The 27,651-nt window shown below is 41.0% G+C and overlaps 1 protein-coding gene across 2 annotated transcripts in view; it reads left to right on the forward strand.

Annotated features, from left to right (window-relative positions):
- The window catches only part of KIAA1549L (KIAA1549 like), a 211,914-nt gene extending 184,526 nt beyond the window's left edge, over positions 1-27,388 (forward strand). For both annotated transcript variants that reach the window (XM_039539040.1, XM_039539039.1), the window contains 5 exons: positions 1,849-2,196; positions 9,292-9,389; positions 10,572-10,720; positions 16,013-16,164; positions 21,583-27,388. In XM_039539040.1, coding sequence (XP_039394974.1) covers positions 1,849-2,196; positions 9,292-9,389; positions 10,572-10,720; positions 16,013-16,164; positions 21,583-21,864 — 1,029 coding nt within the window. In that variant the 3' untranslated portion in view covers positions 21,865-27,388. The remainder of the gene's footprint in view (positions 1-1,848; positions 2,197-9,291; positions 9,390-10,571; positions 10,721-16,012; positions 16,165-21,582) is intronic.
- Positions 27,389-27,651: the final 263 nt, after the last annotated feature.

The raw sequence follows: 27,651 nt of genomic DNA on the forward strand, positions 1-27,651 counted from the left end.
CTCTTCTGTGCTTGATCCGTGCCTCTCCTCCAGTTCCTTCCCATACACCTCGCTTCCAATCATTAGTTACCAGTTCTGGCTCCAACTCCGGCCTCAGACTTCTGACACTGAGTCTGGCTTGACCCTTGGCTCTGGCATTTGGTATATGACCTTGGCTCTGACCCTCAGCTTCAACTCCTGCTTCTGACTCTGGCTTGACCCCTGGCTCTGGTAATTGGCAGTTGACTCTGGTACTGACCCTTGGCATTGTTCTCTAAACTGGACACCTGCTCCACCCACTAGACATGACTCCTGCTCTAATAGGTCCGACCAATTACATCCTGGTCCATAACACCGTGGATGGATTAAAAAAAACCCACCTCTATAAATGTATACACATCCTTTTGCAAAGGCTACTCTATGGATTTAGAATAGAACTAGAGAAGATCATTTTTTTCCGTTCACCACTGACACCCATTGCAAATAATCCAGATCTTATCCCAAATCACAAACCAGAGAGTTTTAAAGACTGGGAGAACCAGGAAATGCACACGATTGGCCAGCTATTCACACACACAGACATATTTTTAAATATTTCTGGCATGTCCTAAGTTTTTATGGTTGCAAAGTCAAGCACTCAACACTAATTCTTAGAAAACCACTTATCAAGAATGAACAAGAGGAAGAGGACTTAGTACATGGAGCTGAGGGGCCCGTTGCAAGTGATCATGTCAGGTTTTTGTAACATTTGTGGGTCTAGTCTCTCTTTTGATACACATTGGACTCATTAATACTAAGAATTAAAGGGACATTGTCAACTTGAACTCTAATTTTTAAAAATTAGTTAAATAATTTCACCTGCCTCTGAGTCTCCCTGGCAGTTTTCTTGGCTTTACAATTATATTTACCTATTTTTAAAAAAGATTTTCTCCTTCATGTGTGGTGTGTGGAAGACCCACACAAACAAAGGAAACTGATTAACCATAAAGGGAGAAAATGATGTCCCATGAATGCACAAAGTAAATGAAATGAGAAAGATGAAAATAGCAGTATTTCTCTCTAATCTCTTAGGTGTTCCTTCTTACATTAGAAGGAAAAAAACATTCCAATAGGTGTGCGTTTTTTTAAAGTTAATGATGTCCCTTTAAATGTGAAAGAGAGAGAGAATTAAAGCTCTCACAATAATTACACACACAGACACACACAGACATTTTAAAATAAAGCTTTTATGGTTGCAAAGTCAAGCACTCAAAAGTTAGGACATGCCAGAAATAGGGCCTCTTGTCATGTGCATTATGATAGTCTTTAGTTATATGGTCATACTATTTTTTCCACAAGACCCCCCTCTGCCTTATTTAGTGCACAGAATGGACACGCTCTGGGGATGAATCAGAATTGTGTAGTGAAATAGACTGTCTCTTGGACCCCTGCCTCATTTGTTGCAGAAGCTGGAAGGCTGTAGAGAATGAGGCAGAGAATTGCAGGAAGGGAAAGGATGGTCTCATGGTTAAGGCAGTTGAAAGCTGTCCTAGAGAACTGAATTCGATCCCTGCTTTTGCCAGAGTTCCTGTATCCTGCTGGGCATATCACTTAAACCAAACTTTTTACAGGTGGTCACTAATTAAGTGTTCCTCATTCTTTTGGTTGCCTGACTTGAGACCCTGGGTCTGATATGCAGAGATTCTGGGCACTCACAGCTGCTATTGATGTAAAAATTGTAATATATGGTCTTATGAATTATATCATTTTGTGCCTGGGCATGAGAAACTTCTGGTATATCTGTGATGGAGAAAATATGTAAAAAAGCAACACAGACCACTGTTCTTATAAGCATGTGTGAATATAAAATGCTTTTATTTTATCCAACAGACCGAACCTGAAATGATAGAAGAAACAAATGTTGACCGTGTCAACGATCCTCGAAGTTATACCAGATCCCGTCAGGCTAAAGGCCATTCTGAGACATCAACTTTAAGTTCTCAGCCTTCCATTGATGAAGTTAGACAACAGATGCATATGCTATTGGAAGAGGCATTTAGTCTGGCATCTGCCGGCCATGGAGGGCAGAACAGACAAGATGCTCACAGTTCAGCACAACACTTACCATACTCTGAAGTGGTGACCAGTGCTCCTGGTACCATGACCCGACCCAGAGGGGGAGTACAGTGGGTGCCAACATATAGACCGGAAATGTATCAGTATAGCTTACCAAGACCAGTAAGTTCAAATATTACTTACTATACTGTACTGTCATGGGGATACTTGTGTTCTGGGCTATGTTTTTAAAACCGGGAGCCCCATGTACATGTGCATGAAACACATATGTACTTGTACTTCTGGTAACTATATGCACATTTGTAGGTATGTGTGTGCACACGCTTAAAAGAAGACTCCTAATTTCCAATTTTAATAATAGGCCCCTCATCTGGGCTGTTTACATAATAATGTGAAGCAGTACTTCCTTACGTTTCTTTTAAACCTGCTGCCTAATAATTTCATTGGGTGACCCCTGGTTCTTGTGTTATGTGACGAGGTAAAATAACACTTTCTCCCCACCATTTGTGATTTTATAGACCTTTATTGTACCCCCCGAGTCTCTTTTATAAACTGAACAGTCTAGTCTTTTTAATCTCTCCTTGTACGGAAGACATACCCCTAATCATTTTTGTTGCTCTTCTCTGTACCTTTTCCAATTCTAATAATTTTTTTTTTAGATGGGAGGTGACCAGAACTGCATGCAGTATTCAAGGTGTGGGTGTACCAGGAATATATTCATTGGCATTATGACATTTTTTGTCTTATCTCTCCCTTTCCTAATGATTTCTAATGTTCTCTTAGCTTTCTTTTGACTGCTGCTGCACACAGAGTGCATGTTTTCTGAGAACTCTCCATGATGACTCCAAACTCTTTGTTTGGTAACAGCTAATTTAGACCTCATCATTTTGTATATATTGTTAGGATTATGTTTTCCAGTGAGCATTACTTTGCATTTATCAACACTGAATTTCATCCCACACATTCAACACAAGTACAGTAAGTGGCTTCTTATTTTTTAAAACAGTGGTTCTCAACGTTATGGGGGCATCTGTAGCAGTTTATCAGATCAAGGCCTCATTTACCTGTTTTTTCTTATTCATTGTTCACACAGTAGCACACCAGTTAATGTCTAGGAAAATCAGATTTGGAGAAGCTCATGTTCATAGATGGTTGGAGAATACACGGCTGAACAGGGAGCTCACAGTAGCTATACTTAGGATACACTGAGGGTTATCTTGGCAGGAGGGCCAAGTGTACCAGTTGCAAGGACTGCAAAGTGTGGTCTAGAAAGGATCTAGAAAGGATCTATCTAGAAAGGATAGTCTTGTGCTTAAGCCACTGGTTTGGGACTCAAGAGCTGGATTTAGTTCCGGTCTCTTCCACAGATTTCCTGTGTGACCTTGGGCAAGTCAATCTGTGCCTCATTTTTCTCATCTGTAACATGTAGCTATTTCCTGCCTCTAAAGTATTGAGAGGATAAATTGATGAATGGCTGGAGTGCTCAGACACTGCAATGATGGAGTTTGAAAAGCATGTAGATAGCAGTATCAGAACTGCTGTCCATGCTCATGGTTGGAAATCACTGTTTTAAACTCCCCGATACAGTAAAACCTCCGAGTTATGAACACCTTGGGAATGGAGGTTGTTTGTAACTCTGCAATGTTTGTAACTTCAAACAAAACATTATGGATGTTCTTTCAAAAGTTTACAATTGAATATTGACTTAGTACAGCTTTGAAACTTTACTGTGCAGAAGAAAAATGCTGCTTTCTCATTTTTTAGTAGTTTAACACAGTACTGTACTATATTTGCTTTTTTGTTTATCTCTGCTGCTGCCTGATTGTGTACTTCCAGTTCCAAATGAGGTGTGTGGTTGTTCGGTCAGTTTGTAATCTGGTGTTTGTAACTCTGAGGTTCTACTGTATGGTATCTGAACATCACAAAACAAACATTTTCTTTCACAAGTATCATAGGCAAAGCTAAACCTGGGATTAGTTTTATCTGGTGAAGTGAATAGAACAGCAGTCCCACTACTGGCAATGAAACTGAAAAATTAGGTTCTGTAAGAAGGTGAAATTACTGAAAACACCTGGGAATTTGCTTCACAAAGAGAAAAATCAAAAGATAAAGTTGTTGTTGTTGTTATGGCAGTTTTTTGGCCAGGAGAACATATTTTTCTGAAAGAAGGCATTAAGAGAGTTATAACAGAAATGAAGATTCTTGACTCTGTCTATATTCAAGTAATCTATTATTGTTAGAGAGAAATTGTTACAACTCAGAATCATCATTGCTATGTTTACCTTCCATGGTAAGAAGAGTGTACAATAAGGTATGCTTTTTCTGAACTATCTTTCATGGATAACTTGAAGCCAGTGGTATTAAATGCTCACATTCAGGGGAATGCTATTTAAATCACAATAAAAGTACTCCTGGCACTTTGAAATTCCTCTACTGCAGTTCATACTGCATTTGATTATTTTTTATGGTTGGAATCTGATTAGCAGTTGTGCTGGTCATTAGGTATCCAGTCAAATTACTTTTATAGTTAAGCAGATCTTTCTAAATTGAAATAAAAGAAGTTATATGGCTACATATTTTTGAAGAGAGACTTGTCATACTGTTCTCTGCATCTTAACGTTAATGCCTTAAAAAGGGGATCTACAGGATTTTCACTAAGATTTAATGATGAAATTTCTCCAATGTATCTCTAAATAAGAAACATTAAAATGCCATTTTTGTTTTTCTTAGTAGACTGTAGTGTTTAGCTGCGTGACTCCAATAAGAACCATGGTAGGGGCTTTATAAGGTTTTTCAGGCAGTTCATGCAGCTGAAAGGGTCAGCTGGAGCCTACCTTTAAGTGTTTGGCTATGGGGCCAACATCTGTAGTTTGAGTTGGTGGTTTATTTTTATTTTTTAAGACCCCTTCAAGCATTCATTTAAGGATACTAACATTGGCCTTGCTACTTTAGAAATCCTGAGACCTGACTGAACCACACCGAGAACTGTAGTCTGAAAAATGGCAATTATTTTCCTGGAGACCAGAACTGAAAACCACAGAATAACAGAGCCTTGTTAGTTAGGACTCTGGGCAAGCTACCATCTCTCTCCTCTTTAGTGCTCTGCAAAGAGGGAAGATCATGATAAAGGGGGCCTGATTCTGATGTGAGAACTAAGACTAATCAGGGGAAAATGGTCCGGCTTTGACTAGCTGATATTCAGCCAGCATCTCAAAGATTCTAGACCCATGCTGCTTATTGAAGCAAATTTGACTCAATATCAGTTTTGTAAACTTTTAAAACTATTAAAATTAAAATCAAGGAAATATATCCCCATAACTAAGCTACCATTAATAATAATATTAAACTGAATATTAAACCAAAATCAAATCAAGGTCAAATCAACAAGTTAGTATCAATATTAGATTGGAATCAATTTAGTTAAATAGTTAGATTAATACAATAGTAAACCCTAAGAAGGAATATAAAGAGATGGCTGTTCATATATACTGATATATAAGATTCTAGGATTGTCACTTTGAAGCCTAAGATTTCTAAGCCAGGGCAAAGTGATGAAAGCAGCTACAAGCATGGTTGAGACCTTCTCTTTGTTCAGAATATCACCAGGTTGAATCATCACTGGGTTTTGTGGTCTGCTACCATCCAATTTAAGTTTCAGCTATTTTGACTTTGTGAATTACACCCATGCTATAATAAGGCATCTATGTATGCCATGCCAAGAACCCTAGATCATGATGATATCAGAGGTAAGTCAGCCAATCATTGCCCTTACTCTGCAGCTTATCTGCATGCAACAGTTTCATTGGTTGTATGAGGGAGACTGCATTACTTGACCCAACTTCCAAACCCATATGCCTAACTGCCACTCTCACAAATCAACACAAATGTCCCAGCACAAATGCCCTTAGCAGGGCCGGCTCCAGACCCCAGCGCGCCAAGCGCGCGCTTGGGGTGGCGTGCCGCGGGAGGGTGGCAGGCGTGCCTGCGGAGGGTCCGTTGGTCCCGCGGCTTCGGTGGAGCATCCGCAGGCATGCCTGCGGGAGGTCCACTGGAGCCGCGGGACCGGCGACTGCCAGAGCACCCCCCCGTGGCGTGCCTCCCTGCTTGGGGCGGCGCAATTCCTAGAGCTGCCCCTGGCCCTTAGACACAAATCAACACAATCACCAGCACACACAATAACCCCAAACTCATAAGCCCTCTCTGCAGCACATACCTCATTTGCCACCTTCACAAATCCACCCAGCTTTCCCAGCACAGCACACCTCACCCCACATGCAGAATAACTCCAAACATCACTCTGAACCCTAAAATGTCGGTGTCAGTGTGAAGTGAAAGAAACAGCTACAAGCATGATCGAGAGCGCTTTGTTTGGAATATCACAGGTTCGATCATTACTGAGATTCGCAGTTTGTTAACTGGCCAATTTTTTCAGTTCTCAGACATTTTTTGGCCTTTTTCTTTAAAGCACGTGGGCTTATGAATTGTAGCCATGCAACAACACAGGTTTTCAGCTACTAACTGGGTTGTAACCCTCAATGCAAAAATGACACCCAGCTCAATTAAATCGGTAACCTGGAGCTGATTAAATATTAATACTGAAATCAAATTATCTAATGTCTGAACCACATCAGAGACAATTACAAGCCTTCCTCTTTAGTGCCAGCTGTACTCAGCCTCCTCACTCATTCTTGCATGGTCCCCAGAGTCCCACCACAGCTGGGGACTCTCTGAATGACTGGTTTCCCCTCTTTGGGGCTTTGTGAGAATCAAAGCAGTAACAGACTTCTCAAAGAAATTTCTGAACCAGCTTTATTCCTAGACACAGCACAAGATAGATAGATAGATATAGAAAAATATCAAAACCTGCTTATAAATCCATGCCTCAGTTTCTTCACCCTGCCTGAGGGTCCTTTGGATTTTAATGTCCTTCCAGGGCAGTCAGGATTCCTCTTCTCCATCTGCCTGTGTCTGTGTTCTTATTGTGGTCTCCCCACATTTGGTGGAGAGAGGAGAGTCCTTTTATAAGGTTTCAGTACCCTCTGTCAGGTGACTCCTCTGAGTGGCTTCAAGTGCCTCATCAAGTGATTCATTGCTCAGTTAAGAACCGACCTGGGAGAACTGGTTCCTCTGGCCTGCTGTCCGTTCATTGTTCTAGGGTGTTTCCATTTAACCTGAATGGTCTTCCAGTCAACAACACTTGATTGCCCTCTAACACAGTGGGTCTCAAACTAGGGCTGCTGCTTGTACAGGGAAAGCCTCTGGGGGGCCGGGCCGGTTTGTTTACCTACTGCGTCCGCAGGTTCGGCTGATCGCGGCTCCCACTGGCCGCAGTTCGCTGCTCCAGGCCAATGAGGGCTGCAGGAAGCAGCATAGGCCAAGGGACATGCTGGCCGCCCTTCCTGCAGCCCCCATTGGCCTGGAGTGTCAAACCGCGGCCAGTGGAAGCCGCAATTGGCCAAACCTGCGGATGCGGCAGGTAAACAAACCAGCCCGGCCCGTCAGGGGCTTTCCCTGAACAAGCGGTGGCCCTAGTTTGAGAACCACTGCTCTAACACATACAGGAATCCCAGTTCAATATGGACGTTAAAGCAACAGTGAAGGCACCTTACTATTTTTGATCAAAAATTTGCTAGTGAACACCATCGGCTTTATAGTTCAATACAGATATAGACAAATCTGTCACAAATGCAAGAGTCTTTCATCTTTGCAACTCATTTTTGGAATTGGCATGATAAAGGAAAATAGATGCAATCAGTTAAGACACAAAAGTAAGATTAAGAAACAAAACCATATAATCAGGACTTCCCTGAATAAATTCCTGCTTGAACTAGCGTATCTCTTACACAAACATCCAATCTTAATCTAAGAATTTCCAGTGATGGAGAATCCACCACAACCCTTTAAATTGTTCCAGTGGTTAACTATTCTCATTGTTAAGAAGTTCTACCATTTTTCCAGTCTGAATTAGCTTAGAGTAAATACCAAAGTGAGTGCCATGGACATTTCTACTCAGAGACCTGAACAGTAGATTAGAGGGAGAATGCAAGACATACTAGTTTTTAATGCTATTATCTGCATCAGAAGTCAGTTTTTCACAAGGTATCTGTGATACCACATTTTTGCAGATATTTAAAACCGAAAATAACTGTGGGACCAAAAAGATTAAGTTTTTATTGATTTGGACTTCAGCCTCTGGTTTTACCACAATTCATAGGTTTGACGACATTAGACAGTCTCCTAATACCTTGTTATGTTGTATCATTTTAGTTGTGGTTCAGTTGCATTAACTGTAATGCCACACATTGCTCTAAGATGTCTTCAATACCTAGACTTGTCTAGGAAAGTAAATCAGGGAGTGTCTGAGAAGAGGTTCAATCTATTACTAAGTGGAGTTATATACAATCACTTGTATTTCCAAGCAGACTAGATGAAGTTCTTGTAGCAACAGTATGGATAAAGGTGATATGTCATTCTTTGGACCATGAGCTGATGGCCGTACAGTAAGCATTGCACAGTCTCTAGATGTACTAGAGATGAAATCCAGCCTTGCTGGAGGCAGGATGCTAGATTTCATGACCCAACAGTCTGATCCTGGGTTTCTCTGAAGTACCTTGCTTTGTGGATTTATTTGGGACTTTCATTGCTTTAGAGTGTTGTGGTTTAAGAACCTTAGTTTTCTTGCCTAGGAGAAAATTAAAAAAAACCAAAAAACCCGAAAGACAAGAAAAAAGAAGTTGAAATATCAAGTAATTGCTTGCAGGCAGTTTCATTTCAGTATAGGTTGCTTCGAGGATGCTTCCAGATATACTGACTTAAAAACACTTAACTTTTAGAGGGGCAAAAAGTACTGTGATCTCTCTCTCTCTCTCTTTCTCTGAGGGTTTTCAGGAAGAGATGAGTCTTTCAAAATTGTGAAGGATCTACCTCTCAGGTTCGGTTATGGTATCTGAGGCATTATTTTCTTATTTCTTTTTTTTAATTACTCAGCTGTAGCTCTGGGATACCATTTGTGTGTATGCTTTCTGCATTACTCTGAAATCACTCAGCCTGTTGTAAATTCTGAACTAAAATACCTACTACTATAGGCAACACCAAAAGTTAACTTCCTAGCAGCCAGCGATTATAGAACTGTACATACAATTTTAAGGGCTGTTGGAATGAACTTAAACAAATATCTTCACTTTTTAGGTTCTCATGTTGTGTTTTAAAATACGGTTAATTGATGTTCTAGAAAATATTCATTTTTCTCTTTCACAGGCGTACAGGTTTTCTCAGCTTCCTGAAATGGTAATGGGCTCTCCCCCACCCCCGGTTCCTCCCAGAACAGGTCCTGTGGCTGTGGCATCTCTCAGGAGGTAATTCATTGTTATTTTGTTATAGCCAAGAACTGTAAATCTCTATTGCTCTAATGAGAATGACTCCATAACTATAACTTCTAGTGGCATTTAATAGCCATCTTCCTTGTAATGAAGAGACATTAATGAAATTAAGAACTATCTGTTTTCATTTCCGGTGCTTAAATTTCAACATGGTGGAAGAAAATAAACAACAAAGGATCCCATATTCCACTATTAGCTAGTCAGTTGCCTAATAAATGTAGCAAATCTATGCTCTGATATCTCTTAAGCCATGGCTGATTCTACTTTAAAAAGACGTAATGGCATATATTGCATAAAGTAGTGGAAACTTCACACTCACTTCCTCTCCGTTTTTTTTTCTAAGTCATCCAGACCTATAGAATAGAAAATGATATGGATATATAATAAAATGGCTTTTGGAACTCTGGACTCAGTCAGGGATTTCTGACTGACTGTCGGATATTTCTTTCTCATGTTTCTCTGGCTTAATAAATGCATGTCTGTTTTCTTTACTTTTAATATATACATTTTGTTTCACCATAGCAATAAGGCATTTCTGAGCAATTATTGCCCTTTTCAGATGGATGAAGTATAACACCACCTGGGGCAAACTATGATCCTAAAGGACTGTATGCCTGCTGGCTGTTACTATGAAATTCCGTTAGAATGCCAAACACTAATGGAGCTCTTCTGATTGGCTGCCAGTGATATCATAACCTCAGGAAATGCATAGTCTCATTGCTTGGCTTATATTTGTCAGTTAAATTTCATGATGCATGGCAATTGACACATGGCATTTCTTAGGGACAAGAGTGATCTACACATAGCTCAAATCACTCAGCCTTCTGCTTTATAACACCAAGTGGTACTTATCCAGCATTGTCTGTTGTATCTTATTACTGAAATACTGTGTAACTGTATTTTTTGTGTCGCATGTCACTGGGATCCATTTTGGGGTGTTGAGTGAATGGGCTGTAGAATTGTAAAACATACTATAAAAGATAGTGGTGAAGGACAAAGGAAGTTGCTTTCTGTTGATGTTCATGCAACCAGGGATGCCACAGAAAAAGCAAATAGTTCCCTACTGTTTTTTGCTTGCAACTCCTGCCACCCTTGTTGAGGATATTGCCTATCAGTCAGAATTACCAAAGATTCTTGCTGGGTTTTTTTAATGTGCAGGTCGACATCAGATATTGGCAGCAAGACAAGAATATCTGAATCCAGTGGGACAGAGCAGGCCCAACAGCATGATCCTGCATCCTTTGCCCCAGGTGCAAGAGCTCCAGTATCTGTGGGTCCATTGGATCAGTCAGCATTGAACTACTCAGGTGAAAACGAGTGTGGTACAAACAGAAATCACCTCCACAATCTGTGTTGTATACAGATGAGTGTATGGGATATTGCAAGCACAGATTGTTATTTATGGTTATGGAGAAGGATTTATTAAATGCTTTTCTTGTTGGCTTGAGGGTCAACATAGGGTACTCTGTCTTGCCCCACTTGTCACATGCATCATTACAGGTGTAATATGATGGAAGTTATGCTTTGTTTTTAAAAACATACCAGGTACTAGCCACTTCTATAGGCAGGATGCTGCAGTAAGTAAACCAAATGAACTATGTTCCAATATGGCAGATTGCTGGCTCCTGTACTGTAGCCAGCAGTCCATCCCCGTTATATCCACTGCAATATCTGTATCACAAGAATAACTGCAGGTTCCATTTCTCTTAAAAACTGGATTTGGACACCTCTAAACTTTGTCTGGATGTTATCTTGTGACTCATCTTCCAAGTCAGGTTGTAACTGTGATCTGATATCTTCTGACTGCTCTTGGGAATCGCTAAACAAGGCTCTGAATTATTGAAGCCCAAGTCAAATGATTGTATTTACCAGGAAACCAGCGGAATTTATGGAATGGAGATTGTGTGGCTTGGTCAAGGGCCTGGGAGTTCATCAAGAGCAAGTATGGCCGCACTACTTGTTGAGTCCTGGTTTGTAGGAAGCCGTTGCGATGCAAAGCTTCTGAAACCTGTGGGAACTACAATCTGCCTGCCACTCTCCCAGCATTGCATGATTGAATGCTGTCTCTGAACAAACAATAGCAGCAACCCAGGGTTAAAATAAGGGGAGAGCAGGGGGAAATGCAGCTCCTAGCCCTCTCCTAAACACAGAGCTCCCCTGCCTCCTTGTCCAGTGCTGCTAAAAGTATAGCAAGAGCTCCCCTTCCTCCCTGACTTTTGTGGTGAGAGCTCACTGTCCTGTTTCAAATCCCCAGCAGCAGCAAATATTAACTGCCCCTTCCCCCAATTCACTGGAATGAATTATGACTTTCTGAAGTCAGATGAATTAACTTCTGACAGCAGAGGCTAGAGCAGCTGGACTCCTGTTCAAGGGAGGTAGTGTGGTCCAGTAGAGAGGGCACAGGACTAGAAGACCAGAATTCTGTTCCTAGATCCACTACTAACCTGCTGGGTGACCTTGAAAGAGTCACTTCCCCGCTCTGCCTCTGTTTCCCCTGCTACACTTTATCCGGCTCTTTTATTTAGATTGTGAACTCCTTGGGGAAGTGACTGTTTCTTATGATGTGTTTGTACAGTGCCCACTGCAACAGGGCTCCAATCTCAGCTGGGACCTATAGGTTCTATTGTGATAACATTTCCCCACATCCTCACAGAACTCTCATGTCAGAGTCTGCACCAGCTATTCCTGATTAACTTCACATGCAGCAGGACAAGAAGAAAAAAGTGGCTTAAAATGTCTTTTTGTTTGTTTGTTTTTGTTTCCAAAGCTTTGCCATTGTGGAAATACCAAAACTGTTAGTGTCCTCTGCTACAGTGCAAGTCAGAGCCTGGATTAATTATTGTTTCACTGTGTGATGCACTAAGGCCTTGGCTACACTGGTGCTTCACAGCGCTGCAACTTTCTCACTCAGGGGTGTGAAAAAACATGACCACACACACACTTCAAAGCGCTGCCGCGGGAGTGCTCCCGCGGCAGCGCTTTGGAGTTTCGAGTAACCAAGCCTTAAGAGAGAAGATTCTTGAATGACTCAGTAATCAGTTAACCTTGCTGCATAATTTAGCCCTGTTCCAACATAAACTGGGGGGACCTTGCCACCTAATGTAGGTATAGAGTGCAGCAGAGTACAAGCATCCTTGACTGTAGTGGTCAAAACAAACACGAGTCAATGGGAGCTTGAGTTTTTTGCACTTTGACCCCAGAAAGGTGCTGCTTGCAAAACAAAACACTAAGTTTCTATTGTTCCACTTGGAAAAAGAGGAAAAGAAAACAATGAATAAAAAGGTGAAATATGTTTGAGGAAATCAGGACCAAAAGAGAGACTTTCTTTCTCTCTCTTCTCCAGCACTCATTGCATTTATTTTACTCCCACGTTCTCACTAGTTTAATGCAATTCCTGTGGTCACCTCACTAGCTCTGCTCACTCCCCTCACATTGAGAGTTGCAGCTCTTTGCTGCCTCAGGCACCTTCAAGCAAAGTCTGAGCATTTCTCCGCCACATAATATTGTAACACCAGCAGGGGCGGCTCTAGGTATTTTGCTGCCCCAAGCACGGCAGGCAGGCTTGGACACAATGAATCTGGACACAATGACAGTCCTTGCACACACTGGAGCACATGGTTGACATTTTCAAGGTTGACTGAGATTTAATCACACAACTCTAATTGAGAGAGCTAAATCCCGTAGTTGGCTTCAGAACTCTGAACCCATGAGCCAAGAGCCTCCCAGAAGGGATAGGAAGAAGTGGTCCCATCCCCACTCCCTAACACACCAGGTTGCATGCAGTCAGTGGGTAATGCAAATACTTTGCTCCCTCTGTGTGTTTTGGTGCCTGACTGAGGCACAATAGTACAGAGACCAAGGGGCCATATTGTTTTGACACTATTTAGCTGGCTAACATCTGCCTGGGAAAATGGCTTCCCACTGACAAAATATAACTATTAATGAAAAGCTACAAAATTTGGCTTTCTAAATTCTAAAGACTGAGACTTTGGGTTTTGAAATTGACAAGCGTATTAGACATTGCTCCTTTAATGGTTCTGAACAGTTTGTCTCGCAGCCTCCTCAGAAGTATTAGTTATCTGCATCATATTCACCATGTACTACTGAGTATAAAAATTTGGATACCCTAAACTGCAATGTGTTGCCTGCAACTTCTGTGGAACATATGGATCTAAAAGGAAGCACTGAGGCTCAATAATTTTAAAACATTTTGAAGTATACAACATCCCACACTTTAGAGTGCCCCTTCTATATATTCTGCCTTTAGTAGGAAGTGTGTCCTGCATTGTCAACTGAGTAACATTCTTCACTTCCTTTCCTGTACTCTGGAGATTTATTGCTGTGCCGTATTAAAAGGAAAACGACATGTTTTTTCTCAGAGATGCTGCATTTCAGTAGAGGATAAAATGATCTGTGTATATTTGGTTTAAGTTTGTATGAAATGGGCTCCTTGGAAGAAATATTAAGGTATTATAAGTACTTGGAACAATTGAGTATGCTTGAGTTGTCCTAGCCTTGTCTTTCAGTGTGAGAGTAGTCGACTCCAGAATGATTTAGGGACAAAGGCATTCTACTGCTTTGATTAGATAAGTATCAGCTTTAAATATATCTATATATTGTCCCAGATCCTGATTCTGCCTGGAGCAGCACAAAGTTGCCATAATTTAGATGAAAATCCTGCCCATTAATTTGAAACTTCAGATTATATTGCAGTAAGAATTACAATAAGGTATCACACAGGATTATCATTATACACTTAGTATGTATGTTTGTTTGCCTTGCCTTAATTAGATGGTAAGCTTTTGGGGCAAAAGACATGTTTTAGTGCAGGATGGCTCCTGCCCCTTGTCTGTGCATGGTTGAGCAAGCAGCTTCTCCCCCAGCCATGCACCTCGTCTTACAATACCAGTCCCCATGTGCTCTGGGATGCACAGAGGCACTCACTCCTCTTACTCTCTCCACCCTGGCAACTCCTGGAGCAGGTACTCTGAAAAGGGAGTGGGGTAGAGGTGGGATAATGGTCCAACACTTCACTATTTGCTCCTGGAAATGGGACGGCAAACTGCAGGTAGCATTCTGTGCCAGTCGCACTGACTGGTATAAATTGCACACCACCTTGTTCAGGGAGCAGCACCAAGGTGACTGTACTTGCCTAAGACAGTATCCCCAATGCTATTCCTGCGGTGGTGAAGTTCCACACCACCCTCTGCTCACGGCTTGTGCCTAACTGCCACAATCTAGACTTGTGACTATACAGAGCAGGGTAAAGGTACAGCGCCCTATAAATCTTTCCTAACAATAATGGTCCTGGTGAGGGAAGTTAGCTGTAAAACATATCTTTCCCCTCTTTATGAGCCCTGAATTGCATTCACAATCCTTCCGGCCTAGGGCTGCATGAAGCTCCACTCCAAGCTTAATTCCTCTCCTTAATTGGGTTGAAGAGTTGTGTCAAGTGCCCCCTAGGGCACTTCCCTAGAGGCTGTAGTGCACTGGCTGAGTCTTCCCATTTCTGAGCGTACCACTGCCGCAATACTCCAAGCATCTACCAGTCCTGGCAGCATCACATTCTTTAAAAGTCTGTTTAAAAACAGAGGCTGAGGTGGGCCGTCAGAAGAGATTGTATGTCATCGTTGTAAACGACACTCCGGAAGACTGTTTTTTTTATGTCAACAAAATAGGTGGGACTAGTTATTCTCTTAAAAAACAATACACTAGGTGAAGTGTATTTTCCTCTGGGAGATGTGCTAAGCACCATCTTGGCCTTGGCCAGTTTCTCTCCCACAGAAAGAACTCTACATCTGCTATCTTTGCTTGCTCCTCTCCAGCTTAGCAGGGCTCTTCTTAAACCCCTCGCTGGAAGCCTCCTTCCAGCTCTAGGTGTCTTATTTTTAGCTACCGGTAATTTCCTGTCTTGTGTCGAGGCTTGTGTGCCCTGTTACACTAGTCTTTTGTAATGACTTTTAGCTTTAATAGAAATCAGTTATTTGAGAATGGGTCTGATCCTGAGGTGTCTTCTTTGGGCCTACAAAGACAAAATATGTGTGTCAGCTGGGAGAAGGGGCAAAAGTAGTGAAAATCCAGCACAAAGAGACCTCTGCTTCCTCATGAATACTTAGTCCTGCCATGAGTGCAGGGGATTGGACTAGATGACCTTTCGAGGTCCCTTTCTGTTCTACAATTCTATGATTCTATGAATGTTGTAGACAGATATTGGAGGCAGGTCATGAGATAATGAGTGTACTAAGGGCATGACCACCAACCCATGTAGGAAGGGAGAAGCTAGCCATATCCACTACGTATCCCTGAGCTCCCCTCCTTCTGACACAGCTATGATACATACTTTCTAAGATGACTTTACAAATACACCTCACTCCTGATCTGCAATGTACAGTCCTTAGCTTCTCTAATATGCTGTGCCTTTTTAGAAAAGGGCTCTGTGCAACTGATAGGAGCGATCGTATTCTAGTTTGATGTTATCAACATTCTCACACAGACTCATTGTCTCTCCTCAGGCTGCTTCAGGTATGCTTTGTAATGATCCTCTAGGTTTATAGCTAAGATTATCAACTATTAATCATCTCTACCCTATTGCTTAATAGGAAATACAGTACCAGCAGTGTTTGCCATACCAGCAACAAATCGACCTGGATTCACAGGCTATTTCATCCCAACACCACCCACAGCATACAGGAACCAAGCCTGGATGCCCTATGCTGGAGATAATGAATTACCAGGGCAATGGGCAGACTCGGTAAGTGTTCTTGTTTTTCTCTATAATAATGTTATATGATTTACACATAGAGGGCATAAGTGGCACAAAGTGAACGTAAAGAGGGTGGAAATTTGGACAGGAGAATTTCCCTGTGTAAGGAGAATCTTCAGCAATGTAAAGCTAGTAGAGATGTCATAGAAATGGGAAAGAGGAAACAGGCTGGGGAAATGCCAGAGACAGGGTGGGAGGGAGAACCTAGCTCCACTGCACCTGATCCCTCACTGGGGGCTCTAACTTCTGCTTGAACAGGGCAGCTGAGGGATTGGGAAGCCACAACTGGCTCCCTATAGCCACCATTCTCCACTGTGTCTGATTGTAGCTCAGAGGCAGTGGAGAACGGTGACTGTTAACTTTACATATAACATGCAAATAGCTAACTGTCTTATATCAAACTGTATTGGGATCAAGTCAGCAAAAAGCCACCAGTCCATTTATGTGGAGCAACCTGCACTAAAGGGCTTTTGACACGAGGTGTGTATTGCAAAGATTCAAGGGAACCTTGGCCATGCCTATGCCCTTTGTTCCAGTCACAGGCACAGGATGTGGCACAGGAGCTGCTATGGTGGATCCTTACTCACTTAGTATCCCCCCAGGCAAGGAGAATGGCACAAAACAGCCAGGGCATTGCCTGGGATTGAAGGCATTTATACTATCATGAGACAGATGTGGTATAAGAATCTCACATTTTTTAAAAAGCTTTGTGGAAGAATTGTATTTTGGGGAGAAATTTGAAGAGGAGCAAGAGGTCAGCTCATGAAAGGATGGGAATGTTTCACTAGCATGGGTGAGAGTGTGAAGATGAGACTGGGAGGAGGATACCAAAATGGAGCATGAGAGAAGTTTTAATTTCCCCTACTGGTAAAAAGTAGAATGTTTTTATAATAAAGACTGAAAAAAGACTAGGCTTTCTGTTGCTCAGTTAAGCCTGAGAGTAAGTAACTGAAGGATACTTAAAATCAGAACAGATAGTGTTCAGTAAAAGTAAAATAAATTGTTTTATTATTAGCTGTTTGTACTGTAGCCTGTGGTCATTACAGGGTTAACTCATGCTCTAGATATGTGAGCACAAATTTATTATAATATTTAGTGTGACAGTCCACAGTCTAAGTAGCTTTGTAGTACAGTACAAGAGACAGCTATATTCCAAAGAAATACAAAGTTCTTAAGGTGAACTTGAGTAGTTTTTCATATTTAAAACCATTTCTCACAATTAGATTTTGTTTTCCCTCTTTCCTGTAAAGTGACTTTTTAAAAATGGTAACTTCTTCCTCAACAAATCTGCTCCCTTTGTGGATTCAGTTTACTCCTGTTACTGCAGAACCAGCTCAGCTATAACAGAGAAGGAGATGGATTCAATTTCCTCTTGTATATCAATAGAATTGTTTAGTTAATTGCCATTGCAGGGCCAATAAGTTACCCCATGCAACTTTACTGGAAACAAAGTGGTATTGCTTAGGACTCCATTTGGCCTATCAGACCTTTATTAATGCTGCATGAGAAGGAAAGAACCCAGCTGGACTCTGATTCCAGGTTGAATTTGTAGCACAGGCCATTAGAAAAAGTATCTTCTCAAAAGGAGTCCTTGAGATATGATGCCCTTTGGTGTCATTTTTAGAGTCCCTTTTCAGAGGAGAATTTTAGTTGTTAATTTGTGGTAAACCTGGTTTGTAACCCTACTGGCTCTTTCAAATTCAGTAGGCCCCTTGGAACTATACCAATAAGTTTAGACTTCTACTTTGAAGCGCATAGGTGAAGTATTTAATTTTTACCTCTTTGCTCCATATGGTCCTACTTTCTGTCTATAGCCCAAGGAAGTGATGGCCAGATCTTATTTGCCAAGAAATGGGGACTGACAACTCTGAAGAAGGTGAATGGAGCTGGAGGGAAACTCCAGCCTGCCATTCCTTCCTTTGGAAGGGGATACACTCTGGTAAGGCCAGAGAGCCCGGTGGGGAGTGGAGGGGAAGGGTCATAGGACCGGTATTGGAGCAGCTGCTACATGCAGTAGTTCCCATCTTTGTATATGAGGAAGCAGCGAGGAAGAATTTTTTTGGGGGGAGGAGGGGCTCCCAAAAGAACATTGTGGCAGGAGGAGGTATGAATCCCTCTCCTAGAGGAGAAGGCAGCAGATTTCCTTCAGCTACATTTACCCGCCAGAGCTTTTAGCCCCTACCTCCTGGTAAACAGGGGACCGGCATCTCCTTATGAGCCCATAGCCAGGAAGTAGGGTTACTTAGTAGGCAAGGGAAAGAAAAGAAAAAATGGGGGAAAATATCCTTTTTTCTTTTAAAACCACGATCCTGCCCCCAAATGCTTTATATCATGCCCAGGGACCTCCTGAATCTGAAAATTGTCACTGTGGAATAGAATCACAATATTGCCAATTCAATATGTTAAAAAATCATGAATTGGTCCTCAAAATCATGAAATTAAAAAGAAAACATTTGGAGTTTTTTCTCTGTCTTCTGGTTTGTGAGCCTTTAGAATGCTTTTGGGACTTGTTTCCATGCTTTCTTTCTGAAACCATGAGGGTTAGAACCTTACTTTTAAAAAAATGAAAACTGAGATTCTCCACTAATCACATGCCTCCTGGAGCCGGGGCTTTAAAAAATACCAAATATTGGTGAAATTGTGAGAATTTACTTTAAGCTTCATTTACTTTAATGCACTACTTTCTCAAAGAAAAGCAAAGATTTGAAGCTTTATATTTGGTGGAGGAAGGGAAATGTATCTGGTGGGGTTATGATCATCCAAGCAAATCTTCAGTTGCTGCTGAGTAAAAGCAGTAAAATAGTGACCTCTAGTGGTTTTTATATATTGTTCAATATGAATGTTTTCTATGTGATCAGTCCAATTCTGTACTTAAAAGGGGTGCAGCCTCTTGGCGGTATTTAAATACCACTTCCATCTAGTACTCAGGCAAATACTATTCCTGGTGGATTTTAAATTTTGTGCATCAAGTAGATGGAAATGCCCTGAATCTTGTGGAGCATATGTAATATGAAGGACCGGATTTTCAAAGATAGTTAGGTGCCTAAAGATGCAAAGAGGCATCTGATGGGATTTTCAAAAGGCCCTAAGCAGTTAGGCACCTAACTCCTATTGATTTCAATAGGAGTTTGTCCCCCCCTCCACCTGTTTAGGTGCTTTTCAAAATCCCACGGGTGCCTATTTGCAACTTTAGACACCTAATATCTTTGAAAATTCATCCCTTAGTGACCAGATTTTCAGAAGTTCAGTGCCTGGGAGCTCCCATTTATCACCTGAATAAAATGGCCACATTTCCAAAGGTGCTCAGCTATCAATGGTTTACCCAACAGCTCTGACTGTTCTCCGTGGAAGCTGCTGAGTGCTGAACACTGGAAAATATGGCGACTTCATTTAGATGCTTAAATGGGAACTAAATTCATTTGAAAATCTGGCCCCATGTCCTTTTCTAATGAAAAGAAAAAGAATTATCAGGCTATCTTTTCTATGCTTATGCATTTTAATGGCTTTTCTATTGATTTATGATGACCATAGGATATTGTGCAAATCACTCCAAATCTGAAAATCAGTGAGATTTCTTTTCATTTTTTCTAATTGGATTTAAAATGGTTACTCTGTATCAGTAAACTCTTTCTCGGGTAAAATTACTTTGTCTAATTAAGAAAATGAACCACAACTTTAAATACAGTGGCTTAAAACATCCCTTAAAATTAAATGCTGTTGTTTCTTTACCAATTTGCAAAACAAATAAAATTAGTTAGAAGCTGAGTTCTAAAACTTCCTCAAATTCAGTTTAGAGCTTGCCATTGTGGATCAGAATGTTGCACCAGCAACATTTAGTATCCCATAGGGATGAAAGGTCTGATTCCTCACTGGTACTCTAGTTTAAGCCACTGAAACACCACTGAAATCAATGGAGTTAGGGCAAAGTAAAACTGAAGTGTAACTGTGGCATATCTGGTCCAATGTGGGAATAAAATCTTTCAATTACCTTTATTTCTGATTGACACAATGGACCATATTCATCTCTTGTATAATTGCATTTGAGTTAAGAGTTCCACCACGGTTGAATTTGGCCATAAAACCTGATGTTTCAGAGAAGTCAAAGCTCCTTGTCCAATAAAGCACATAGCCAGCAACCTGTGGCTCTGGAGCCGCATGCGGCTCTTCAGAAGTTAATATGTGGCTCCTTGTATAGGCACTGACTCTCGGGCTGGAGCTACAGGTGCCAACTTTCCAATGTGCTGGGGGGTGCTCATTGCTTAACCCCGGCTCTGCCACAGGCCCTGCCCCCTCCCCTGAGTATTCTGTGCTGTTGCTCCTCCCCCTTCCCCCCCGAGTCTCTTGCATGCCGCAAAACAGCTGATTGGGAGGTGCAGGGAGGGAGGGGGAGGTGTTGATCGGCAGGGCTGCCAGTGGGTGGGAGGCACTGGGAGTGGGGTGGGGGAGCTGATGGCATATTACTGTGGCTCTTTGGCAGTGCACATTGGTAAATTCTGGCTCCTTATCAGGCTCAGGTTGGCCACCCCTGGTATAGGGGATATAGAGAGAAGGGACTTTCTTCCCAATTTTAGCAGACAGGTTGAACACTTCGTTTTTCCCCTTAGTAAATGGTGAGGCAGCTCTTTAATGCTGAACTCATAAACTCATAGTCTTTAAGGTCAGAAGGGACCATCATGATCATCTAGTCTGACCTCCTGCACATTGCAGGCCACAGAATCTCACCCACCCAGTCCTGTAATAGACCCGTAACCTCTGGCTGAGTTACTGAAGTCCTCAAATTATGATTTAAAGACTTCAAGTTACAGAGAATCCACCATTTACACTCGTTTAAACCTGCAAGTGACCCAGATAGCCTGTCTCTAATGCTATGTCCACTGTCAGTTTTTATTGGGAGCTTTAAGACTCAGAACCTGGCTGTTTGCTTCATGTGGATTAGATAGTGGTGCTTCAAGCCAGCAAACTCTTTTCTTCTTCCCTTGGCTTTTTAAGTATAATTTATGCCTTAGATATTTTTCAGAATACTGTGATAAATCTGCGTATTGAAATCAGCTATAGGAAAGCAAAGAATCATACAAAATAATAAAGGGACACTCTTTCAACAAGGCATCTATCTGCCCTTGTAGTGGTGATTAGTTTAGCATGTAGAGTTTTTTTTCCTCTGCAAAGAGAATTTGTTCACACAATTTGGATAGCTGGGAACTTAACTCTGGTTGTTGCTTACAAACAGCACATACAAAAATGTACAGAGTGAAGTGGCACTATGAGTATGAAGTCTGCTTTCTGTTAATGTGGCCCCAAGAGGCATATGTTCATTTGGATCCGACTGCAGGGAGTTCTCTGGAGTGTTAGATTACGTAATAGGTGACCTGAAGGCCAGCTATTTTGTGTGATTGCTCTCTTCCATAGGTTCCACTCCCTGGTTACATAGAGGCTTATCCACGATCACGCTACCAACATAACTCTCCTTCAAGACTTCCCCGCCAGTACAGTCAGCCAGCAAACATGCATCCTAGTCTGGAACAGGCTCCGTTGCCTTCTACTGCAGCTTCTCAGCATAGCCTCTCAGAAGCCGACCCTTCTGACACACCTCTTACCAACATTTCTACAGCTGCTCTAGTGAAGGCAATAAGAGAGGAAGTTGCTAAACTGGCCAAGAAACAAACAGACATGTTTGAGTTTCAGGTCTAATACCTTTGTGCACAGTGTTTGTATCACATACCTTGTTGTAGCCAAGGAAGTAAGTCTTAATTTTCAGTTTAAAAACTTGCTGCAACTTGTGCCAGAGTGATGGCATTTTTCTCCTGAAAGATTAACACTAGGTTATTGTGAAATGGAATGAAATAGAACAAGAGGACTTGAAGATATGGACTCTGTTTGTTTGCTGGATAAGGAGATGCTGCCAGGCAACTCTTTAATACTGATAAGTTCTATTTATGATATGCAATTGTTTGTCACTTAGCTCTTGTCCTATGAGCCCTTTGTCACTAGGATGCTATTAAACATATGTCTGTGTAATACTACAGTCTATTAAGAATCAGGGGCACAAAAGTAGAACTGTCTAAAATAACTTCTGCATGTCAATTTTATTTCTGTGATTAAAGAAGAAAATACAGTAGTACCGAGTAAACTAAAGGCCATAAATCTTCTATGGTAGAGATCATATTAATAGTTCATTACAAAATAATCAGGGCTGAATGCAGCAAAGCAACATCAGTCCTTTCCTTCGAGAGACCACATTCAAACCACAAGAATTTGATGTGAATAAGTAATATAAACAATGTACCCTGTAAATAGTCCCAGCAAAGGCCAGAAAGAAGAGAAGACTGTGAAGAGAGTTAATTGTATTGGGGTAATTGGTGGCTTCAGTGGTCACTAATGCCACTGTTGAGTTACAGAGAATGTGTTTACAATATTAAGAGAGCCTATGCTGCACGATGGGAAGGAAGATTAACAAAGGAAGTGGGTGCTGAAAGCTTTCAGAAACCCACAAATGAAAAATGGTTATTTGAGTTTTGCCCTACATTCAAGAGGTATTCATTCTGAATGCATTGTGAAGCTGGTAAATTTGAGAACCTTGAGCAAATCTATCCAGCCTGGAATAATGAATACACCTGCTTTGACAAGAAGACCTCTATTTAACATAGTGCTTTGTACTCTTTCTTGAACAATGACATCTAGTAAAGTGATGCCAGAGAATGCTACCTGAAGCTGTGATTGACTTTGATTACACTGGAGCAATGAATACACGAACTCTAGAATTCTCAGTCTCTGTAGGAAATTCTGATTGTAGAGGACCTGTTGATTACATTAAAGTGTAAATAAGTAAACAAGTATGTGGATTTAACAAAATATTATTGTTCTGTGAAAAAGGGGGGGTATTTGCTGAACCTACGATGACTGTAGACTGCTCAAGATAAGGTTATACTGCACTGTTATATGAATCCAATCTCCACAAAACCCTAACCAGCTGAATTTGACAGTATTCATCTTTTGCAGTCTCACACAAAATAGTTAGGAGATTATGCAAAATACTTCCAGTTCCTTCAGTAATAATTTAGCTTTGGGAACTGAAGTTGCTTATGGGATGCTGTGTTCTGGGCATGTTTGGCTAGTGAAGTTAAAGGTAATGTTGTTCATCCTGTTAATTTATTCAGCTTCAGATGCATATGCTATTTTATCTGGTCATTCCATTTTCGTAATGAGTTTCTTTGGTCTTTACTGAGGTGAGAACAGGAGCTTGGTTTAGCTTTATGGCTATTTGAAAAAAACTGACTGGACAGGAAAAGAAAAGATTGGAATGAGGTGTTGAAATTGTTGAAGCACAAACTTTTAAAACAGAGCTATTTTTTCAAAAAAATAAAATTAAAAAAACTCATTCCAGATAGTGATGCATAGCCACCCTGGAAGAAACAGATGTCTCTTGCTCTAAAGACCTTAACTATTAAAAGATTTTGGAATGCTAGTTGATCTTTAAACAAATGTGAAATTTCATTTTTGTTACTTAATTAGATATAAATGAAATGTATTTTTGTAATCTCTATGTAAATATATGCTGTATATTTATACACGTGACCAATCTATTATAGACAGAAAATTACCATTAACCAATTGCAAAAAAGGGAAAAATCTTGAGCAACTTATTGGTGAAGATTGATACCTGATGCTTAGCGTACACAAATAGGCAGTTGGATAACTTGAATGAACAAAACACCAAAGAAACTCAGCCTTTCATATAAATATGAGTCTAATGACGACAGACTGGTGTCTCAGTTCCCTATTAACCAACTAATACTAATCTCATGAGTGTAACACAATGCATCCAAATGTCTTTTTGTGTTAATTTCTGTCTCCCTGAAAATATTGCATTTGAAAGTGAAGGCTTATAAATACTGGGCCAAATTCAGTTTGCCATAAACAGGACTAATTCCCATTGGCTTCAGTAGGAACTGCACTCTCTCACACCAGGGCTGAATTTGTCTGTTAGGCCTTATCTACATGCAAGTTTCACCAGTATAAATTTCATTTAAATTTTAGCTTAGCATCCTCCTAGACAGTGCCGGCTCCAGACACCAGCTTATCAAGCAGGTGCTTGGGGCGGCAACTCTGGAGCGGGGTGGCACTTTCAGGTATTCGGCGGCAATTTGGCTGAGGGTCCCTCACTCCCGCTCGGAACGAAGGACCTCCCGCTGAATTGCCACAGATCACGATCGCGGCTTTTTTTTTTTTTCTTTTTTTGGCTGCTTGGGGCGGCAAAACCCCTGGAGCCGGCCCTGCTCCTAGAGAGACAAAACTATAATGGCAAAGTTAAATCGACTCCCCCACCCCCCAGCACCTGGGGAAGAACTGTTAGATATCCAAAGTTAATTCTGTTTGGAATTGTATTGAAGATGTGCTATCTGTTGCAAAATTCTCTGATTTACTTAGAAAAACACTGTGGTGCACTTTATTCACAGATGAAATTTAATTTCTTCATTCATAATGGCTTTTTATCTTGTTTATAACATCATTTTGCAGTTTTTAAAAGAACTACAGAAAAAGGTTATATGAAGACAGTAAGGACATTCCTGGAAAGAAAAATCATGTTATAATTATGCTATCTGAGCACAATGCAATGACACAGTTAAAATACAGTGTACAAATAATTTGTAATATAATAAACATTTTGTATGCCAGCAGTTGCAATATAGTTTTTCAACAGTGATTTAAAAGAAGGAAGTAGACCGTGACCTACCAGTTAGAGTTGCAGTCTCATCAGAAGTATGTTGATGCCATTTTTACTGGAAAAGACCTAGCCTGAAAGTGACTTCGCAGATCTGCACGAATTTTTAACATTCTGTTAAATAGCATTTCCATGTTAGCATTTTAGGATTTTGTTTCTAAGAAGTGATGATATCCTTATCAATGTCTTGTCTTCAGATGTGTAAATCATTAGTAAAAAAAGAAAAATCTCTTCAAATTGAAAAATAATTCTGAACTGCATTACAGTATGTGGGCTATAACACTCAATCTGTCTCTAATATGCGTTCTTTGTAATTAATTGTAGAACAGTAACTTGAGGTGGGTAAGGGGGAGTGATTTGTTAAATAGTCTTTTTTTTTTCTGAGGGAACCAATTTATCTGGGTTTTGTGAGAAGTCTGAACACAGTAGAAATGTGAACAGTATTTGTGTCTTGTCATGTCTCTGTAGCGTTGCATGGAAATCCTATTGACTCTGTAAAAATGGGGAATGGATCCTAAAGAACCAGAGCGTTCTTGTGCATGTAAAATAGCTTCAGAGTAGCCGTGGCCACAAAATGGTTAGGGAGAGAACATGTTCAATATAATATCAAAAATAAGAGTATCTATGCAGTCTGGGATCTGTAGGTCCCTTTGGGCATGGTGATTCCTGAAGATCAGAAAATTCTGGGGTTACAGCAGCTTCACTGCTTTTCATTGCTGAGGATCACTGAATATCCAATTAACAGAGGGAAATGATATCCATTATACCCCATACTATCCCAAAATAGCCTATGAATTAAAGCCTCCAATTACTGCTATTTTCTATGGCCACAATAAGCCATATTTATTCTTGGTACAACTCCATGTGAGGCAATGGAATTACATCAGGCTTCTGTTTGGCAGAATGGCTTCTAGTTACCAAGAGTGTGCTTGACATGACATGTATAATGTGTACCAACATGTTACATGTCACTCTAATATATTTTGAATGTATCTGAATGTAAAATTAAAAAAGCAGTATCATACAGTGCACTTGTTATAATACGGTAGCGATCAAATGGATTTTAACCCACTTGTGCACTGATATACTGTAGCCTTATTATAGGGATGGTGGCATTTCACCCTCATTGTAGTCACACTGCACTGGTCTAAATGCCTGCAAAAGCACAAGGCAGTGGTGGGGGTAGGTTCATTGAGTTCAGTGTTGATGGCTCGTCTAAGTGTTCGCAGGGTAACAGCCTTAATGTACACCATGGAACCCTAAAGAATCCCTAGGGCTGCATGGATAAAACTGTAGGAGGAATCAGGCACATTGACTGCACCAGGATTTTTGCCTTGATAGGGACTGCATTTCTGGGCCTGAAGAACTGTTGCAGTAGAGTGCAATGGGTCCAAAATACAAAGGGGAAAATATCTCTCGCACAGAAATACCATGTATTCTAAGCATTCAAATATATTTGTACACACAGTATACTGACCTGTCTCCAGTCTGTTGGATCAAATACTATTCCCACTACCCCGCATGCCTTTTCTTTTTTTAACATGTTTGTGCCAAAATACAGACTTTGGAGTAAATAATACACATTGTTCAAAATATGTGTGGAACCATATCCTTTGTAACCAATCCTCGGCAATGGCTCCAAAAGAAAATTATTGGTGTGTTGAGCAATTCTATCAAATGGGTGAGAGTTCAAAGTGAAATGTATATCAGCATTTGTGTTAGGAGCATAATGTTATTTACAGATAGTATTTTGTGTGTAAATGTCATAGCACTGCCAAACAGTGCCAATATAGCTAATGGTCAATCACAATTTATCTGCCAAACTCTCTCTTTCAGGGGTTTAATCCTTGGTCAAAATAAACCTTTGCTCTGGGCAGCAGCTTGATTCTTGAACTGTGGGCCCAAGAGGGAGATATTGTTTTGCCAATTTATGTATGGATGAGGTTATGTTTTTCCATGTTTTTTAAATTGTAGGAGTGCAGAAACAGAACAACAGATTTCCTTGATTTGAATGCTTTTTGGAACCCAACATATCTAATCTGACCAAACAATACAAAAGCCTTGCTTGTGAAATGAGATTTATAAATCTTTAGCTCACCATATGTACTGGGTGCTCATTTGCTATTTTAAAAAATGAATTTTAACAAAGATGACCAAGTAATTGGTTTTTGAAAATCATCCCTAGCTACCACTGCAAGGGCTCTGCTGGGAAATGACACAAACCTAATTCTGGGCTTAACTCTGTTCTCACTTGCACCAGGGAAAATCTGAAGTAACTCCACAGAAATTAATAGGTCAGATCCTTCTCTCCTGCCCCAGTATAGTGGCTTTGTACTGCTGAGGCAGTGCCAAGCAGTTAGAAAACTACCCTAAAGACCAGGGCCGGCTTTAGGCCGATTCCCTGGAATTGGGCCCCACGCCTAAGAGGGCCCTGCACTTTAGGCGCCTTTTTAATTTTTTTTTTTTTTTACATACCCGGCAGCACTCTGGGTCTTCGGCGGCACTTAGGCAGCGGGGGGTCCCTCACTCGCTCCGGGTCTTTGGTGGCATTTCAGTGGTGGGGGGTCTGGAGTGAGTGAAGGACCCCTCACCGCCGAAGACCCAGACCGCCACCAGGTATTCGAATAGCGCCCTACAGTTCCTAAAGACGCAGCTGGTGAGGTCCCTTGTACAGGGAATCCTCATACGGCATAAAGCCAGTGTAGCATAGATGCCTTGTTGGTGGTGGGACAGGTGCTGATGGGGCCACGACTAGG

The sequence above is a fragment of the Mauremys reevesii genome, linkage group 4 (assembly GCF_016161935.1).
Source record: "Mauremys reevesii isolate NIE-2019 linkage group 4, ASM1616193v1, whole genome shotgun sequence".
Classification (NCBI taxonomy): Eukaryota; Metazoa; Chordata; order Testudines; family Geoemydidae; genus Mauremys; species Mauremys reevesii.